General features: G+C 43.3%; 1 protein-coding gene across 4 annotated transcripts in view; it reads left to right on the top strand.

The window, feature by feature from the left end:
- The window catches only part of IFT52 (intraflagellar transport 52), a 42,090-nt gene extending 22,653 nt beyond the window's left edge, over positions 1-19,437 (top strand). For all 4 annotated transcript variants that reach the window (XM_025875449.2, XM_025875448.2, XM_073880399.1 and 1 more), the window contains 5 exons: positions 2,829-2,983; positions 6,797-6,884; positions 15,182-15,290; positions 17,316-17,461; positions 19,125-19,437. In XM_025875449.2, the coding sequence (XP_025731234.1) occupies positions 2,829-2,983; positions 6,797-6,884; positions 15,182-15,290; positions 17,316-17,461; positions 19,125-19,172 (546 nt within the window). In that variant the 3' untranslated portion in view covers positions 19,173-19,437. The remainder of the gene's footprint in view (positions 1-2,828; positions 2,984-6,796; positions 6,885-15,181; positions 15,291-17,315; positions 17,462-19,124) is intronic.
- The last annotated feature ends 1,541 nt before the right edge of the window (positions 19,438-20,978 follow it).

Here is a 20,978-nt window from a genome sequence, read left to right as displayed (position 1 = left end):
CCTTCCTTCCCTTCCTTCCCTTCCTTCCCTTCCTTCCCTTCCTTCCTTCCCTCCCTCCCTCCCTCCCTTCCTTCCTTCCTAAGATTTATTTGTTTATTCATTCATTTATTTTTCTAAGATTTATTTTTCATATTATTCCTTTCTTATTTATTCTCAGAGAGAGAGAGAGATTGCACAGGCAGGAGGGGCAGAGGGAGAGAGAGAGTCCCAAGCAGACCCCACTGAGCACAGAACCCACGCAGATCTTGAGACCACAACCCGAGTTGTGGAGACGCTCAACTGACTGAGCCACCCAGGCGCCCTGCTTCTCTGTTTCTTAAACTCTGAAGTGTCAGGGAAATGATTTCCTGGCTGTGGGTAGGTAGCAGGAAGTGGGCGAGAAGATGGTCAGAAATGGCGGCCTACTGTCTGCTTCCTCCCTCAGCTGAGTGTGTGGCCTCCCAAGGGCTGACTTGGGTTAGGAAACAGGAGAGCCCTGTGTCTAAAATATTTCCATATGGAAACATGAAATGTATGGATATTTTGTTTAAATACCTCCCCAAAAGTGATATAAGCCCTCCTAATAAAAGAATTGGAGGACAGTCAGGAATTCACTTTTTAGATCTCACAGGACCCAAGTCTTGAGTGGATTGTGACTTGGTCAGGTGCCAGTCCTAGTTAGAGTGTGGGGGGCCAGGGAAGCAGCTGCATCCTGGTCTGTGCGGCCGCCTTGCTCTTACTCAGTTTCTGTCATTCCTGTTTCCTAGCTGAGGAAGTGGAAGTAAGTACGTTCTTCAAGGTCCCCACTGAGATTGATACCTGGCTAGCCATTACTAATGTCCATGTAAGGCTGATTCTGGAGCCCATCCCTTTTCTACTGCTCTCTTGTTCACTGTGCACTGCCTGTGACACCGGACTGGTTCTGGAGGGCCATGTCAATAGGGCACCAGAGGAAGATGGTGTCGCCGTGGCCTTTCTCTAAAATCCCGTGGTTTCATGTATTTCTGCACAGGAGACCTGGTGCAAATGTCCTTTGTGTTGTAAGGCTTTGGAAAGTAAAATTCTGGACCCAGTAACACTGCAAAGTAAGAAATTCTGAATATCCAAACTTCCTGGGATTTTGGATCAAATCTTATGTTGGAGTGGGTTTCAAACCCAAATAACAGTTCAGTTTCAAATGATACTTAATAAAATGGTAGCTCAATAAAGAGCTGAGGGGATTTCCATGACAAGTTTTAACCTCCAAATCTGCCAGGAAGTCATGAAAACCAGTGATCTTGGGAGTCCTCTTATGTTTCTGTCTGGACATCGAAGGCCTTGATAGTTTCCTGAACTAGGATTGTGTAGCAGGTCTCCGTGCAGAGATGCGAACCAGCCTCAGGACCTTTGGGATTGCTGGGCCCTTACCCATCCTCCTGCTGCGTTTGGGTGCGTGTCCTGATGTGGTCAGTGCCTCTGTGATTGCTCTCACTTTCAATCCCCATCCTGTTTGCGGGGTGAAGCCTCTAACACAGACAAAGACTGTAGGGAAAAGTAGTTATTTATTTATGTTCCTCTCCTGTTCCTTATCTAAAAAAAAAAAAAGTTTGAAGATTAGGGAGTTTTTTGACTCCTGGGATATAGAAAAAGTGAGCCTGTTTGTCTAGGCTTGTTTCTGTAATGCTCAGGCACATCCTCCCGTGCTGGCCCTGGAGAATATAGAACACATTGTTGCGGGGACCTCAGAGGGCAATTAGGAATAAACTTTTTGTTGCCAGCATGCATTTATTTAAAGTTAAATGTACTTTTTGAGTAGGTAATAGAATCACAGTTTGGAATTCAAAAGCATACACAATGAACAGTTTCCCTCCTGTCTTTGTCCAACCACTTTGTTCCCCTCCCCAGTGACAGCAGCCTTAGCTGTTTCTTGTATGTTCTTCCAGGGATATTTTATACACATATAAGTAAATATGTGCATATATCTCCTTTCCCCTTGTTTTACACAAATGGTACTATACACACTGTATTCACCACCACCTAGTTTTTAAAAATTAGCAATATGTCTTAAGAGATGTTTCCTTATTTATACATATAGAGCTTTCTTTTGATTTTTTTTTTTTAAGACAGTATTTTTCATTGTTTGTACTGTAGTATATTAACCAGTCTCCTATTGGTGGACGTTTAGGTTTTCCTGGTCTTACACTGTTACCAGCACTCAGCATGTATCATCATTAAGGGCTCTCAGCAGTGCTGGAAGCATGTCCTTGGCTAGGTGAGAAGGGCTGGGATCTAGCGTCCGAGTGCAAGGGTCATCTCTGCCGGGGTCCCTGGCCGTTCACACCTGTAACAGCAGAGGAAGCCGAGTATATGGCCTATAGATGCCGGTGGACGGACAGCCGCTGTAGTGGGAGCTTGTGGACTGTCTTTTATGATTGCTTCTATTTTCTCATTGAAATAGAAAATAATAAGGTCAGCAGCTAAAATTAAGAAAGGGAAAATTGTTTTAGTTGGCTGAAGTGACAAAAGGAAGGTATTGCTTAGGATAGTGGGAAGTGAATGAATTAAAGAAATACAGTTGATTGCTGACCACTCAAATCAGTGATCATGAAACTAAAAGGAGGCCGGTCTGCATGCTTGTTTCTCTCTAGCTGTGTTTGGTACCGCCTGAGGAATTATGGAGTTGGATTTAGCCAGCATTGGGGTTTAGCCAAGTGACTTTTGTTCCTCTTTCCACATGAAGTGGTTTATTTAAGGTTTAGTTGTTAGTGACCAGGAACAGTGAAATCTCTTGATAAGAGAGTAGAAATACTGCAGACTTAGACGAAAATTCTTACTCCCCTGTGCTGTGTGAACCCTCTTGTGGCTTTCAGATTTCTGACTACATGATGCTGCCCGACACAGCCACCCTATCAGAGCGGCTTCGAGTGTGTCTCCAGGAGGGCGATGAGAACCCAAGAGACTTTACCACCCTCTTCGACCTGTCCATTTACCAGCTGGATACCACCTCCCTCCCCAAGGTCATCAAGTCAGTACCTGTAGCTCTCGGAGCTGCCCTGCGCTCCATTCTGAGTGTTTGGTTTGAAAACCTGAGCCTGGGGACAGGAGTTAGGGTCATGGCCTATGTGGTATGCAAAACATGTTCTCAGGTCTGTGATGAGGCCGACAAAGACAGCTGGGAAAATTGGGGTGGGGGTAGATGGAGAGGAAACTGCGGTCGCCTGTTGTGTTCTAGGCTCCGTATCAGGCATTTGGGGTGACCGGCATGTTCTGGTTTGCCTGGGACTTACCTGGTTTTAGCATGGAGGGTCCCATACCCCAGGAACCCCAGTAAACTGAGTAGGGTAGCCGAGGTGCCCTGCAGGCACCCCACATTGTTACTTCCACATCGTACTTCATTTGTCCTCTGAATCACCTGCTGGATTTCCAGCTGAGGAAACTGGTTTAGAGAGGGTCAGGTCTTCTCCCAAGGTGGGAGCCTGAATGCCTTTCAGACCAAGGCTTTTCCCTGTTCGATTCCCTGCCCTGTTGCCTGCTCGTCATTGTTGTCCATTCCTAATGACGGGGACAGGGACTGAGGCCAACATTCTTCAGCATCTTTGGCCTGACATGGGGTCTACATCTGAATAAACCAAAGGCTGAGTGTCTGACTTCCTACTGCTGTATTTAGGTTCAAGTTTCCCAAATACTGACTGAGCTCCTCCTGTGCCAGGCACTGTGTCCAAGGTTAATGATTTTATGGAGGAGACGGACAGAGACTGTGAGGCGAAGTTATTGTATTAATGCCAAATGTGAAATATAAACCTGGAGGCCATGGGCATAATGAAGCGAGAGAATTTGACTCACTGCAGTGAGCAGGGAAGGCTTTATGAAAGGGGGGCCCTTTGAGCTAGGCATTGGTTATTTCAACAAACATTTTTGGGGGGCCTGTGTCTGCTTGGCACGATGCTGGGTGCTCCACCATCAGGGGTTCAGGAGCTGGCGGGGATGTTCAGAGAGACAGTTGGGCAACGATGTAGCTTCTATGGGCAAAGCCCGCATGTTCACACGTGCACGCGTGTCCAGGTAGGGAAGTTTATTCCTAATTGCCCTTTGAACTGCATGTAGCCTTGACTTTGAACAAGGCCAACTTAATAGTTGAAAACTTGGCCCTCTGAAATGCCCTGCAACAATCTGTTCTCCGTGTTCTCCAGCAGGCACTTGAGGAGTGGGAATTGGGCTAGAGACTTGGCTTAACAGCTGCCCTGGCATTCAAGGCAGGAGAAGAGGAGGGCCTTTGACAAGCTGGGGAAAAGCAGCTGGAGGGGCAGGGGAGCATGAGCCTCAGCAGAGTCCCGGGAAGCCAAGGAAGGCAAAAGAACAGGGAAGTGGGGGGTGGTCTGGAGGTGGGCCCATGGCTCCTCCTCTGCTGTTTGCGCTGTTCTCAGAATAACAAAAGGCACCTGGGGCTGCTCCTCCAGCCAGTTATAGTCCACCCAGCTTCTGCCTTTAGTTTGGTCTGCTTCTCTCCCGATGTGGTTTAGATCAGGCCATTGTGACTGTGCTTTGGCATTGAATGCAGGATTGACTGGAACCATCTGTTATTTTAGTGCCAGCAGAGTCAAGTATTGTAGATATTTTGGAGCTTGGATCGCTCTTTTAATTGTATTTATCGTTCATACCATAGCAAAGGACGGTAGTTACAGGCCAGTTTCCATATGGTGCTCCTAGGTATTCTCATATCTGCTAGTAACCTCTTTTGAATGCAGTATCTTTTTTTCTGAGTAAAAAATCGATTAGTTTTTAAATATTTATGCAGTCTGTAGAATGTTGCTCTGAAGTAACTTCATTCGTCCATTTGGTATTTATCAGTGTGTGTTGGGGGAGGTAGAGACAGTGTGGGGTCCCTGCACTGAGTTCACGGGCTGATGGGTTGGGGACTGAGACACGGTGATAAAAACGCGGTGCCACAGGTCAGGCCAGAGTGTTCTGGAAATAGCTTTCTGAATTAGGTTTTCTGGGTTTTTTAAGATTCGTTTCTCCACCCATCCCCCACCCTCATCAAGTACACGCTTGCTGTTGGCTAATAGGTGGAGGAAAATTTGGGTAGGCGGTGAGCTGAGCAAGAAAGGGTTGAGGAAATGGGACTTGTTTTATTGTTCCCACAGGGCTTCAGTATAGCCGAGGCTACCGTGTGGGGACAGAAAGCAGAAAATCACGGCTGGGATGGCAGAGGCCAGGGCTTGGCAGCAGGATTCTTTGTGTGCCAGTGGTGGGACCTTTAGCTTAGATACTGCCCTTAACGACATTCTGCCTTCAGTATAGACTGAGTCTTGGGGCCTCTGGTTGGCAGGGATTGGCCAGCTCAGAGTTCTAATCTTGTCTTTGTTCCTTCTTAACCACGTGACCCTGGGAAGCTATTTCATCTCTATACCTCTGCTTCCTCTTTGTAAAAGATTATACCCTCTGTCCAGGGTTGTTTTGAGCATTAAGTGAAATAAGTTTAAGTGCCTAGCACAGAGTCAGGCATAGTATGTGATATGCAACAGGTACTCTCTTCTCTCCATAGGGATCTTCTGCATTGCCAGGAAAGCTTCTCCCCAGGCACCTGGGAATAGTGAGGGGGTGATGGCAATAAGCTCAGCTAAGTGCCTTCCTTCAGTCACAGACCTCTTTCCTTTCTAAAATCACCCATCCGCAGAAGCAGGCATGAACTTTGTCTACCACCCTTTGGCATTTGCTTGTTCACTTAATTTTAAAAGGTCACAGATGTGTATATAGTTTAAATTAGGTGAGTATATTTTAATTTGCCTCATTCCCAGAGGAGTTCAGCCCACTTACAAAATTATGTGCAGTACAAAAGGATAAAAGCAAAGTTTGAGAGAATGGAGGCAGAGCGGAAGCCACAATCAAAAAGAAACACAGGGGTAAGATCAGCACTTGACTCTGAACTCCTCACTAGCACTCTCCCCCTGCTGTGGCCACGCTGGCTGCCCCAGGTCCTGTGAAAACCCCTCGCACCCTTATTCCTGCTCTCCTTGCGCTTGCCTCTTCCTGGGATACTTGTGAAAGTAAGTACATGACTTCTCCCTCCCTTTCACTCAGGGCTTCTCTGACAGGCTGTACCCCATGCCCCCTCCCTGTCTCTATCCCTCTCTCCTGGTTTGTTTCTCTTCTCAATACATATTGATACCTGGCATCTTACGTTTTGTTTATTGTGTGTCTCTCCTCATGTAGAATGTAAGTTCAGGAGGCTGCCTTGGTCTCTTGTTTTCACGGTTGCTGTTCTCCTAGTGTATAAAACTGGTACATATTCAGTAAATACTTGCTGAGTGAATGAGCACACAGGAGTGTATATTAAGGGACAGCTCGGTCGGAAGAGCATGTGACTCTTGATCTCGGGGTCGTGAGCACCATGTTGGGTGTTGAGATTACTAAAAATAAATTAATTAATTAATTAAAAGAAAGAAAGAAAGAAGTGTATACTGTACAGATCTGTTCAGTTGCCAGAAGCCAACTTTAGATTTGACTCCTGTCTCTTGGTTGTAAAAACAAGGAAACAGTGAGTTACAAGATTCACATTGTCCACTGGGTAAAAATAAAAAGCCTGTTTAGGAGAATCCTGATATGAAACTTGAAAGAACTTTCCCTTTCAGTTCTCAATATAGTCAATACCATACGATACAGTAGAGAAGATTCACAAAGGGATCATTATATTACCTATAACAATGCATTTTGTGTGTTTTTCTACAAAAGTCTTGAACCGCCTGATTTGATGGAGAAGAGCACACAGTGGTCAGTTAGATGGCACTTTGCCACAGTGTCTCATGTTGATCCTTGCTTTTTTGTCTTATTAACACAGGGCCCATGAACAGCTAAATGTGAAACATGAACCTCTCCAGCTCATCCAGCCTCAGTTTGAGACGCCGCTGCCAGCCCTTCAGCCAGCGGTGAGTAGGTGTGCTTGGGGGATCCTGCTACAGAATCCCGCTCTTTGCCCTTACCTTGCCAACTAGGCCATCAGATGTGGATATGTACACCTTATGTTATGGCAGTTCTCACAAAGTCACGTTTCTCTGGCTCTGAACATGCAGAGACCAGACCATTAGTATTCCGTAAGGCCTTCCATTGCTGTAGCTCCCAACCGAGAGATCAAGGGTGTGGACTTTGGGGCTGTTAAGCATTTCCCATCTTGTATAGTTGGAGGGCATATATGACAGAAGTAATTGGTGAAAAGGAGGAAATGCTTTGCACTGCACCTTTCCAGGCAATAGGTGCTCAGGTTCATGGCACAGATTCATAGCGCCCTGGGGGGCCGGAGGGGCAGCTGTTCACAGGTTACTTTGAACATCCCAGTCCAGCAGGAACTCACCTTGCCTTCAAAACCGTCCTATCCCACCACATTCTGGAATGGTATGAACTACTTTGCTTCATTTTGGTAGCTTGAAATTGGCCATGGTGGGAGTATTTCCACTGCAGAAAATGACAAAGGCTACAAGGCATACCTGTGTGTGTTCTGTTGTCTTGAAAGCTGGTAGTGAAACATTTCTCAGCACACCACTGGCTCATACGTGCGAATTCTGGCTCCAGGTTTAGCACTTTCTTTTTTTTTAATAATGTTTATTGTTACGTTAATCGCCATACATTACATCATTACTTTTTGATGTAGTGTTCCATGATTCATTGTTTGTGCATAACACCCAGTGCTCCACGCAGAATGTGCCCTCTTTAATACCCATCACCAGGCTAACCCATCCCCCCACCCCCTCCCCTCTAGAACCCTCAGTTTGTTTTTCAGAGTCCATCCTCTCTCATGGTTCGTCTTCCCCTCCGACTTACTCTCCTTCATTCTTCCCCTCCTGCTATCTTCTTTTTTTTTTCTTAACATATATTGCATTATTTGTTTCAGAGGTACAGATCCGTGATTCAACAGTCCTGTACAATTCACAGTGCTCACCATAGCACATACCCTCCCTAATGTCTTATCACCCAGCCACCCCATCCCTCCCACCCCCCACCACTCCAGTAACACTTAGTTTGTTTCCTGAGATTAAGAATTCCTCATATCAGTGAGGTCATATGATACATATCTTTCTCTGATTGACTTATTTCACTCAGCATAACACCCTCCAGTTCCATCCACGTCATTGCAAATGGCAAGATCTCATTCCTTTTGATGGCTGCATAATATTCCATTGTGTATATATACCACATCTTCTTTATCCATTCATCTGTCGATGGACATCTTGACTCTTTCCACAGTTTGGCTATTGTGGACATTGCTGCTATAAACATTGGGGTGCACGTACCCCTTCAGATCCCTACATTTGTATCTTTGTGGTAAATACCCAGTAGTGCAATTGCTGGATCGAACGGTAGCTCTAATTTCAACTGTTTGAGGAACCTCCATACTGTTTTCCAGAGTGGTTGCACCAGCTTGCATTCCCACCAACAGTGTACGAGGGTTCCCCTTTCTCCACATCCCCGCCAACATCTGTCGTTCCCTGACTGTTAATTTTAGCCATTCTGACGGGTGTGAGGTGGTATCTCATGGAGGTTTTGATTTGGATTTCCCTGATGCCGAGCGATGTTGAGCACTTTTTCATGTCCTGTTGGCCATTTGGATGTCTTCTTTGGAGAAATGTCTGTTCATGTCTTCTGCCCATTTCTTGATTGGATTATTTGTTCTTTGGGTGTTGAGTTTGATAAGTTCTTTATAGATTTTGGATACTAGCCCTTTATCTAATATGTCATTTGCAAATATTTTCTCCCATTCTGTCGGTTGTCTTTGGGTTTTGTGGACTGTTTCTTTTGCTGTGCAAAAGCTTTTTATCTTGATGAAATCCCAATAGTTCATTTTTGCCCTGGCTTCCCTTGCCTTTGGCGATGTTTCTAGGAAGAAGTTGCTGCGGCTAAGGTCGAAAAGGTTGCTACCTCTGTTCTCCTTTAGGACTTGGATGGACACCTGTCTCACGTTGAGGTCTTTCAACCATTTGGAGTCTATTTTTGTGTGTGGTGTAAGGAAGTGGTCCAGTTTCATTCTTCTGCATGTGGCTGTCCAATTTTCCCAACACCATTTGTTGAAGAGACTGTCTTTTTGCCATTGGACATTCTTTCCTGCTTTGTCAAAAATAAGTTGACCGTAGAGTTGAGGGTCCATTTCTGGGCTCTCTATTCTGTTCCATTGATCTATGTGTCTGTTTTTGTGCCAGTACCATACTGTCTTGATGATGACAGCTTTGTAATAGAGCCGGAAGTCCGGAATTGTGATGCCGCCAGCTTTGCTTTTTTTTTCAGTATTCCTCTGGCTATTCGGGGTCTCTTCTGGTTCCATACAAATTTTAGGATTATTTGTTCCATTTCTTTGAAAAAAGTGGATGGTATTTTGATGGGGATTGCATCGAATGTGTAGATTGCTCTAGGTAGCACTGACATCTTCACAATGTTTGTTCTTCCAATCCATGAGCATGGAACGTTTTTCCATTTCTTTGTGTCTTCTTCAATTTCTTTCATGAGTATTTTATAGTTTTCTGAGTACAGATCCTTTGCCTCTTTGGTTAGATTTATTCCTAGGTATCTAATGGTTTTGGGTGCAATTGGAAATGGGATCGACTCCTTGATTTGTCTCTCTTCTGTCTTGTTGTTGGTGTATAGGAATGCCACTGATTTCTGTGCATTGATTTTATATCCTGCTACTTGACTGAATTCCTGTATGAGTTCTAGCAGTTTTGGGGTGGAGTCTTTTGGGTTTTCCACATACAGTATCATATCATCTGCAAAGAGTGAGAGTTTGACTTCCTCTTTGCCGATTTGGATGCCTTTGATTTCTTTTTGTTGTCTGATGGCTGTGGCTAGGACTTCTAATACTATGTTGAATAGCAGTGGTGAGAGTGGACATCCCTGCCGCGTTCCTGACCTTAGGGGTAAAGCTCTCAGCCTTTCCCCATTGAGAATGATATTCGCTGTAGGTTTTTCATAGATGGCTTTTATGATATTGAGGTATGTACCCTCTATCCCTATACTCTGAAGAGTTTTGATCAAGAAAGGATGTTGTACTTTGTCAAATGCTTTTTCTGCATCTATTGAGAGGATCATATGATTCTTGTTCTTTCTTTTGTTAATGTATTGTATCACGTTGATTGTTTTGCGGATGTTGAACCAGCGTTGCACCCCAGGAATAAATCCCACTTGGTCCTGGTGAATAATCCTTTTAATGTACTGTTGGATCCTATTGGCTAGTATTTTGGTGAGAATTTTTGCATCCATGTTCATCAAGGATATTGGTCTGTAATTCTCTTTTTTGATGGGGTCTTTGTCTGGTTTTGGGATCAAGGTAATGCTGGCCTCATAAAATGAGTTTGGAAGTTTCCCTTTCATTTCTATTTTTTGGAACAGTTTCAGGAGAATAGGTATTAATTCTTCTTGAAATGTCTGATAGAATTCCCCTGGGAAGCCATCTGGCCCTGGGCTTTTGTTTCTTGGGAGATTTTTGATGACTGTTTCAATTTCCTTAGTGGCTATAGGTCTGTTCAGGTTTTCTGTTTCTTCCTGGTTCAATTTTGGTAGTTGATACATCTCTAGGAATGCACCCATTTCTTCCAGGTTATCTAATTTGCTGGCATAGAGTTGCTCATAATATGTTCTTATAATTGTTTGTATTTCTTTGGTGTTGGTTGTGATCTCTCCTCTTTCATTCATGATTTTGTTGATTTGGGTCATTTCTCTTTTCTTTTTGATCAGTCTGGCCAGGGGTTTATCAATCTTGTTAATTCTTTCAAAGAACCAGCTCCTAGTTTCGTTGGTCTGTTCTACTGTTCTTTTGGTTTCTAGTTCATTGATTTCTGCTCTGATCTTTATGATTTCTCTTCTCCTGCTGGGTTTAGGCTTTATTTGCTGTTCTTTCTCCAGCTCCTTTAGGTGTAGGGTTAGGTTGTGTATTTGAGACCTTTCTTGTTTCTTGAGAAAGGCTTGTATTACTATATACGTTCCTCTCAGGACTGCCTTTGCTGTATCCCAAAGATTTTGAACAGTTGTGTTTTCATTTTCATTGGTTTCCATGAATTTTTTAAATTCTTCTTTAATTTCTTGGTTGACCCATTGATTCTTTAGTAGGATGCTCTTTAGCCTCCATGTATTTGAGTTCTTTCCGACTTTCCTCTTGTGGTTGAGTTCTAGTTTCAAAGCATTATGGTCTGAAAATATGCAGGGAATGATCCCAATCTTTTGGTACCGGTTGAGACCTGATTTGTGACCTAGGATGTGATCTATTCTGGAGAATGTTCCATGGGCACTAGAGAGGAATGTGTATTCTGTTGCTTTGGGATGGAATGTTCTGAATATGTCTGTGAAGTCCATTTGGTCCAGTGTGTCATTTAAAGTCTTTATTTCCTTGTTGATCTTTTGCTTAGATGATCTGTCCATTTCAGTCAGGGGGGTGTTAAAGTCCCCCACTATTATTGTACTGTTGTCAATGTGTTTCTTTGCTTTTGTTATTAATTGCCTTATATAATTGGCAGCTCCCATGTTCGGGGCATAGATATTTACAATTGTTAGATCTTCTTGTTGGATAGACCCTTTAAGTAGGATATAGTGTCCTTCCTCATCTCTTATTACAGTCTTTGTTTTAAAATCTAGTTTGTCTGATATAAGGATTGCCACCCCAGCTTTCTTTTGGTGTCCATTAGCATGGTAAATGGTTTTCCACCCCCTCACTTTCAATCTGGGGGTGTCTTTGGGTCTAAAATGAGTCTCTTGCAGACAGCATATTGATGGGTCTTGTTTTTTAATCCAATCTGATAGCCTGTGTCTTTTGATTGGGGCATTGAGCCCATTTACATTCAGGGTAACTATTCAAAGTATGAATTTAGTGCCATTGTATTACCTGTAAGGTGACTGTTAACTGTCTGTTGTCTGTGTTCGTTTCTGCTCTTTGCTGCTTTTAGGTTCTCTCTTTGCTTAGAGGACCCCTCTCAATATTTCTTGGAGGGCTGGTTTCGTGTTTGCAAATTCCTTTAGTTTTTGTTTGTCCTGGAAGCTTTTTATCTCTCCTTCTATTTTCAATGATAGCCTAGCTGGATATAGTATTCTTGGCTGCATATTTTTCTCGTTTAGTGCTCTGAAGATATCTTGCCAGTCCTTTCTGGCCTGCCAGGTCTCTGTGGATAGGTCTGTTGCCATTCTAACGTTTCTACCCTTGTAGGTTACATATCTCTTCTCCCGAGCCACTTTCAGGATTTTCTCTTTGTCTCTGAGACTCGTAAGTTTTACTATTAGATGTCGGGGTGTTGACCTATTTTTATTGATTTTGATGCCTGTTTCCTTCCTCACATTAGGGAAGTTCTCTGCTATTATTTTCTCCAATATACCTTCTGCCCCTCTCTCTCTTTCTTCTTCTTCTGGGATCCCAATTATTCTAATGTTGTTTCGTCTTATCGAATCACTTATCTCTCGAATTCTGCCCTCGTGATCCTGTAGTTGTTTCTCCCTCTTTTTCTCAGCCTCTTTACTTTCCATCATTTGGTCTTCTATATCGCTGATTCTCTCTTCTGCCTCATTTATCCTAGCAGTTAGTGCCCCCATTTTTGATTGCACCTCATCAATAGCCTTTTTGATTTCGACTTGGTTAGATTTTAGTTCTTTTATTTCTCCAGAAAGGGTTTCTCTAATAACTTCCACGCTTTTTTCAAGCCCAGCTAGTATCTTTAAAGTCATGATTCTGAACTCTAGGTCTGACATCGTACTAATGTCCATATTGAGTAGGTCCCTGGCTGACGGTATTACCTCTTGTTCTTTTTGCTGAGGTGATTTCTTTCGTCTTGTCATTTTGTCCAGAGGAGAACAGATGAATGAGAGAACAGAATGCTAACAGGTTTACAACGTCCCCAGCAAATATAGTGTATACAAATCAGAAAAGACCTGAAACCAGGGGAAAAGAAAGGGAAAGAAAGAAAAAAGAAAGAGGAAAAAAAAAAGATAAAAACAAAAACAGAACAATACAAAAAAAGCAGAATGTGATCAAATATGATCAGGCTAGTGCATAGATCAGTGCCACACACTAGATTTTGGGCGTATTTTGGTCTGTTAGAAAAAAGTGCCTCCTAAAATTTTAAAGGAAGAAAGACATATATGTACAAAATGAGGGTTGATACAATGAAGGGATAGAAGATGACTGTAAAGATGAAAATTATAAAAGATTTTATAAAAGGACTTGATAAGATAAGAAGTTGTTTGAAAAAAGAAAGAAGATTTAAAAAAAAAAAAAGAAAAAAGGGAGAGAACGTGATCAGGCAGGAGACTAGAACAGAACCATACACTAGTGATTTAGGGTATATTTTGATCTGTTAGAAGAAACTGTATCTCAAAATTTTAAAGAGAGAACAACTTATATATATGCCAAAAATAAGGGTAACTACTATGAAGGGATAAAATATGACTCTAAAAATGAAAAATAAAAAAAATTTTTTTTTTTTTAAAAAGAGATTGATAAGATGTTGGTTGAAAAAGGGAAAAAGAAAAGGAAAAAAAAAACAGTTAACAAAAATTAACTTTGATGAACTAATGAATCATGGTAAAAAAAAGCCATGAATTCTATGTGCAGTATTCCCCTAGCGCTGGAGTTCTCCCGTTCTCCTTGATTGGTAAACTTGGTCTTGGCTTGCTGGCTGTTCGTGCTGATCTTCTGGGGGAGGGGCCTGTTGCTGTGGTTTCCAAATGTCTTTGCCGGAGCCTGAATTGCCTCGCCCATGTTGGTCCGGGCTAAGCAAGCTGTTCGGGTTTGATCTCAGGAGCTTTTGTTCCCTGCAAGCTCTCCGTACAGCCTTGGAGGACCAGGGCAAAAATGGTGGCCTCCCAATCTCCACTCGGAGGAGCTGAGAACTCGGGGCCCCGCTCCTCAGTGCGCCCCCATAGAAAAGCAGTCACTCCCTTGTCCCCGGTCTCCGGCCGCACTCCGTGCTCACTCGGCCTGTGACCGAGCGTTTGTATCTGTGGCACCCGACCCTGTGTGGAGTCTCCAAACCCAGCAGATCCCTGCGGTGCGTTCCCGCGCCGCTCCTCCCGGGGGAGGAAGGGTAGTCTCCCCGGCTCTGCCGCTTGTTGGGTCCCTGCTGGAGGAGCAGTGGCCCGACTGGGCCGCGGATCACAGTTTATGGCCACCCCGAGCTGAGAGCCCGCGCCTTGGGTCCGTCTCCGCAGCTGGCTTCCCCGCTCCGACACCTGGGAGCTCTGCCGCACTCAGGCAACCCCGTCTTTTTGTGACCCCGAGGGTCCTGAGACCACACTGTCCCGGGAGGATTCCACCCCCCGCTTAGCCACTGCAGCGTCACGTCCCTCAGCAGAGCCAACTTCTAAAAGGTCCAATTTTGGGTGCCTGGGTGGCTCAGTTGGTTAAGCGACTGCCTTCGGCTCAGGTCATGATCCTGGAGTCCTGGGATTGAGTCCCACATCGGGCTTCCTGCTCAGCGGGGAGTCTGCTTCTCCCTCTGACCCTCTTCCCTCTCGTGCTTTCTATCTGTCGTTCTCTCTCTCTCAAATAAATAAAATATTAAAAAAAAAAAAAGGTCCAATTTTGTGCTCCGCGGCTCTATCACTTGCCAGAAGCAGCCGTCGGAGGCCCCCCTCCCCCGCCGTCTATCCTCCCGAATATCGCCTCGGATTCACTTCTCCGCACGTCCTGCCTTCCAGAAAGTGGTCGCTTTTCTGTTTAGAGTGTTGTTACTCTTCTTATCTTCGATTTCCTGTTGAGTTCGTAGGTGTTCAGAATGGTTTGATCCCTATTCAGCTGAATTCCTGAGACCAGAGGAAATCCAGGTCTCCTACTCCTCCTTCATCTTGCTCCGCCCCCCTCGGTTTAGCACTTTCTACATGAATCTATGTATCTGCTTCCCCAATTTCTGTCCCTAATAAACTCATGGGTAAATGAGAAACACATTGTACAGTCAAATGTTCAATGCAAATAAGCCTAATCAGCCCCAAGCTTTCATCCTTGCACAAGTTAATGGGCACTGGTATGTCAGTTTGATCGGTTTAGGGGTGTTTTAGTTTAGTGCTGGCTCTGCTTGTCTTTTTACATTGGACTAGTCATCTCGCTTGCTATGTCTAATGGGTTAGGGCAGAAGGCGGTAATGGGCATCTGCGTGGTTCATCCCAGGTTAGAGCTGGGAGTTGGCTTCTCATTTTCCTTCCATCTTATCACTGCCAGTTATGGCTTTGCATACGTTCTTTCATGAAAGACCTTATTTCCTTTTAGGTTTTCCCTCCCAGTTTCAGGGAATTACCACCTCCTCCGCTGGAGCTATTTGACTTAGATGAGACGTTCTCTTCTGAGAAGGCCCGCCTTGCTCAGATTACCAATAAGTGTAAGTTTGGATAAATGTTTGTTTTCTTTTGTAAGTTTTACTTAATTGTGAACTTCTGAGATTTGCCATGAGAGAAAGCTAGAGTTTGTTCAGGGAGAACAAAACATGAATGGCAGCGTAAAATGACAGTTTCCGTTTGTTTCACGTTAAGTGATGTCGATCATTTCTCTTGGACCAGTTAATTCAGTGACCTAGAACATGGTGCAAAGCAGAAGCCAAGGTCTCAGCTTTAATCCCCGTAGGTCTTTAGTTCTGACCTATTGAGTAACCAGAGGATGGATTCTGATCCTGGCTGCCACTTAGCAGATCTAGGTCATTGGTCATAGGAGCAGTTAAATAAGAAACCTCAGTCAGGGCCAAAAGAATTATAGAGACTTCAAACTGGAAGGGATCCTGGAAGGAGTTATGTGTGCCCGCCTTGACATGTGGATGAGGACGTGAGGCCCCAGGCCACACAGCTGCATGGTGAGTGGTTCTCCTGCCTCTGAGCTCACTGCTCCTCCTGAGATACCCTGCCTCCAGCAAAGCAAATGGGCCTGCACACATGTGCTCAAGGGCATAAAATTACCCATCTATTTTGAGGCATTATATTCCTGGGAATCTAATCTAAGGAGATAAGTGAAGGTACACAGATGACTGCTCTTTTATTTATTTTTAAGATTGGGAATAAAAATTATTTAAACAATTGGACTTAGTGTTCACTAGCAGGGCAATGGTAGTAAATTGTGTCACATTCATTTGATGGGACAACATGTCATTATAAAAAAGGTCTCCAAAGTCCAGGAAGTGACACTGATAGAACTTAAGTGAGAATCCTAAGTGAAGAAAGGCAAGATAGAAAGTTGCATGTTCAGTAGGTTCCTAACTATGAAAACATCTGTATGTGCCCAAAGACCAGGAAGGAGTATGCAAAAATGAAAACAGTTCAATGTGAACTGTTCACTGCTTCTCTCTTCTGTGTCAGGCATTGTGGGAGGTGCTGAGCAATCAAAAATTAGCAAGACACAGTGATTGGTCCAGTAGGAATGACAGACCTGTGAAGGGTCAGATGCTTTGATTCAGCATTTCTGTTTCTAGCAATTTATCGTATAGAAATCCTTGTAGAAATGTGAAACAAAAAAATATAGCTACAGATACATTAATTGTAGCTTAAAAAGCATTAAAAAAAAATCCCATCAGTAGAGGGATCTGTTTTAAAAAATATGAAATACAGTGGAATATTATAGTTAACATCTGTTAAAAGAAAGATATAGAGCATAAGCTTTCATATGACATGTCCACGGTACCTCGTTAAATGATGAAAGCAACTTACAGAGCTATTGTAGTTTGATCCCAATTGTTTACACATATGTAAATACACAAGGGCACATGGCAGTAATTACCTTAGGTGGTATTGTTGAGGATAGAGCAAGAGAATTTTGCAGCTGTATGGTTTGAATATTTTAATAAAAATTTACACTTCTATAATTTTTAAAAATGTACATTCAGAAGGGGAAACAAAGAAAGGAATTATAGTCTAGTGTAAGAAGGGCTGTAATAACTATCCATCCTTGATATCGGGCTGCTGGGGATGGCTGCACAGAGATGTGTTATGGATGGAATTATGAGTGATTTTTTTCTTCTTTAATTTCTTTTTCTATAATATTGCTGTAATAAGTGCTATTTAAAATACCCATATGCCCTTCTCATAATGGTCCTTGCTGCATTCAGAGAATGGTAATTTGATTTCCTACTAGTTCTTCCTGTTCTTTTTAATGTAGGAATGCTGGCTCTGGGAGTAGGAGAGTCAGAACCAGTCCAGCTTTATTTCAATTAGAAGTGTCACACTTTTGTCTTAATTTATAAAAGCAGCACATCGGAGATCTCTTTAGTTTGTTTAAGTCCTGTGGTCACATTACCCTAGGAAAAGGTGAGTGATCTTGAGAGGTAAAGGAATCTGACAAGGGGATACCTAAACCACACTAAGTTTGTACTTGGGGAAGGAAAGGAGATAAGTGTTCATCTGACTGCCCCAACTGTGCTTAGGTACCGAAGAAGACCTGGAATTCTATGTCAGAAAATGTGGTGACATTCTTGGAGTAACCAATAAACTACCAAAGGACCAACAAGATGCCAAACATATCCTTGAGCACATCTTCTTCCAAGTGGTGGAGTTCAAGAAATTGAACCAGGTAGAGCCTAGAAATCCCACTGAAGTGGGAGCCCTTTGAGTACTGGTATCTTCCCTAAACTGGACTTCTCGTGTTTTATTTATTCATTCCACAAGGATTTATTAAGCATCTACTAGGTAAAACAGACAACGATCCCTGCACTTATGGAACTTCTGTTCTAGCTGGAGGAGCTAGACAGTAGACTAAGCATAGTATGCTACAAGATGATGGTATAAAAAAGGTAGGGCAGGGATCAAGTGTGCTGAATGTGGCAGTATTAAATAGGGAGGGTGGTTAGGGTAGGTCTCACTACAAAGGTGACATTGGAGCAAAGACCTGAAGGTGTTGAGGGATTTCGCCATGCAGATAGCTGGGAGACAAGTGTTCCCAGACAGAGGGAAGACCTGTGCAAAGTCCCTGAGGCTGGGCTTTGCCTGGCATGTTTGCGGCATAGCAGCGGTGTCAGTGTGGTTAGAGAGACCTGAGCAAAGGTTAGAGAAGCCGCCACGAGGTCAGCACCTTATGTCGGAAATCATCATTCTCTGGACTGAGGACCAAGGACTTTAAAATTATGCTTGGTCTTCATTTTGTCTATCTCCTGATGAGATGTCTAAAATTAAATGTTCAGCCACTGTTGGTAAATGGGCATTTATATACTACTGATGGGAGAATAAATTTGTCCCACTTTTCTGGAGATCTGTTTTATAATATTGTTCAAAAGCCCCAAAAATGTATATACCTTTGACACAGTAATTCTAATCCTCAGAATTTGTCTTAGTAATATAATCCTGAACGTGTATAGATTTACCAACCAGGATGCTCAGGGTAGCATTGTTTTAATAGAAGAAGAATCTTCATCAGTAGGGAACTGGTTAAGTACCTAGGGTACATCCATAGGATTAAAATGTTTAGAAGAAAAAAATGTTTAGAAGAATGTTTAAGGACTTGGAAGACATTCAGGATATAGTAAATGGGGTTGCGGGGGGAAGGGTTATAAAACAGTATGAAGAGAAGAGACCATTTTCATATACATAGATGTGGGTGTGTGCATATGTATATATTGCCATTCATTCATTTTATGTACATACATACATACGTACGTACATGCTTAGGAGTTTAGATGCTGAGTGCAAAGGTTAGATCCTCTACTGGCAGGGGCTGGCTCTGCTGATGCTCAATGGTGCTAGATGTTGGGGCTGTTATAGTGAACAAGATGAATGCGGCCTTTGCTGTCTCTTTCCGAGCCACGTGCTGTGGAGGGAGACAGGAATACTATATGGGTAATTACAGTGCTCTGAGACAAATGGCGTGAAGGGAACCCAGAAGGGAGTTGATTTAACTGCTGGAGCACTGAAATGTGGGATGGGGCTCACGTGGGTTCTCAACAACACTCACGTTGCTGGCAGGGCAGAGACAGGCCCCCAGGGCCAAGGTAAGTAGTCTGCTGTGGTCTTTGCATTGGTGCCTTCAACTGCATCTGCTCCCCACTCCTTGTGGATGGTGGGCAATAGTCAAAAGCCCTGTCCTGATAGTGAAAACTTGATCCTTCAGCTGGATTCAGCCTTCAAGCCAGAGAATACCTGTGTCCCAGTTAATGATTCAGAATCTTAATCAAAGTGCAAAACACCAGAGTTCACATTTCGTACTGAAATATTAAAATTCTGTGTCTTACTCCCTTATCCAGGAACATGACATTGATACAAGTGAACCAGCATTCCAGAACAATTTCTGAGGACCTTGCCTCTTGAAGCATCTTCTGCCTCCTGATTCTCTTTGTAAACTATTTTTGAATTCTTCAACTCCTTATCAAAATTGTCTATACACTCTTTACCCCATGAGTTGTAAGTCTGCACATCTCCTGTAGTGCCCAGATAGATACAACATTTCTAACAAGATCCTTATGTAAGATGCATTCCATTTTTAAAATTAAATCTGACTGAATCCCTACTTTTATAATTTATGAAAGTCTTTCATTGAAGTCTTTTCTTTGAACTCTAGTTCTGATTTTGAGTCTCCTTTATCAAAGGCATAAATAACTGTCAAGCTTATGAATATTGTTCAGCTTTTGGACTAGCTCAGGATATAAAACAACCCACAAGGTCTGTTTGCCCCATGTGCCTAATGCAAAAGATAAAATAGTAGACCAGATATCTTCCTTACATGGATCATTCACCCCTTCATCTCCCAGCCGTCCACAGGACACAACCATTTGGAGGCTGTCGTGTCTACCTACACTATGTCACCCTCCTCTGAGCTCTTGAAGCACTGAATTCCGTCATCATTTGGGTTATAATATGACCATCTGTCCCAAGGACAATGGGAGACAGTACCTGCTTGAATGGGGCAGCTGATGTGGAAATGCACAGCAATGTACTGGATATAATGGGAACCAGCTTTAGGGAACCCTGAAAGCCAGACAGAAGATTGCAGAACCAGGGCGCCTCGGTGGCTCAGATGGTTAAGCGTCTGCCTTTGGCTTGGGTCATGATCCCAGGGTCCTGGGATGGAGTCCCACATCGGGCTCCCTGCTCCTTGGGAGCCTGCTTCTCCCTCTGCCTCTCTCTCTGTGTCTCTCATGAATAAATAAAATCTTAAAAAAAAAAAAAAAAGATTGCAGAACCACTGCCAGTGTGTAAGGGATGTGATGCAGTGGGAACAGGTAGCTAGTGGGTTCCATAAAGATGGGAACTATGGAAGGAAGGCCATTTACAGAGTGTGATAAAACCTCAAGAGGAAGTAATGGGGATGTGAAATGGTGCTGTTGTAGGAAAAGTCATTTAAAAAATTTTTTATTAGGTGTCCCACATTCTGGATTTTTCTGATGGTTTCCTTATGGTGTCTGTTACCCCATTATCTCCTTTCCTGCAAATTTTAGTTAGGTTTAAAGGCTTGACTAGCTTTGAATTAGACATTTTTGGCAAGAGTATCTCATAGCTGATGCTGTGTATGTCAGATTGGTCCTCTGTTAATGAAATTAAGTTCAATCGACTGGTGAAAGTTTAAAAACACTGGGGTGTTTTTAAATTCAAACATGAAGTTAACTGACTTGAACAAGTGTTTTAACTTCACTCTTAAAACACACACACACACACACACACACACACACACACAAAAATATGATGGTAGCAGGGCACCTGGGTGGCTCAGATGGTTAAGCGTCTGCCTTCGGCTCAGGTCATGATCGAGGAGTCCTGCGATCGAGTCCCGCATCGGGCTCCCTGCTCCTTGGGAGCCTGCTTCTCCCTCTGCCTCTCTCTCTCCCCCCTTCTGTCTCTCATGAATAAATAAATAAAATCTTTAAAAAAAAATGATGGTAGCAGTCCTAGCAGGTAACAGCATAAAAATAACTGTTGGAGATTTTATTTGTTGAATTCAAATACGTCTCTGATCAGAGAAACTTGAGTGTCAAAACGAAGAGGAGCTATAATGAGAAAGGGGAGCTAAAGTGTTGGGAACAAAGGTCTCTCTCCCCAAGACCAAGAAGGAAAATTTGTGGTTCTTATGATTCATAGATCTACGGTGTGGCTTTTGCTAGGTA

This window comes from Callorhinus ursinus, unplaced genomic scaffold, assembly GCF_003265705.2.
Source record: "Callorhinus ursinus isolate GAN/ISIS: 27379988/994484 unplaced genomic scaffold, GSC_fseal_2.0 scaffold38, whole genome shotgun sequence".
Lineage (NCBI taxonomy): Eukaryota > Metazoa > Chordata > Mammalia > Carnivora > Otariidae > Callorhinus > Callorhinus ursinus.
The sequence above is the reverse complement of the archived record's forward strand: the minus strand, read 5'-3'. Positions and strand labels throughout refer to the sequence as shown.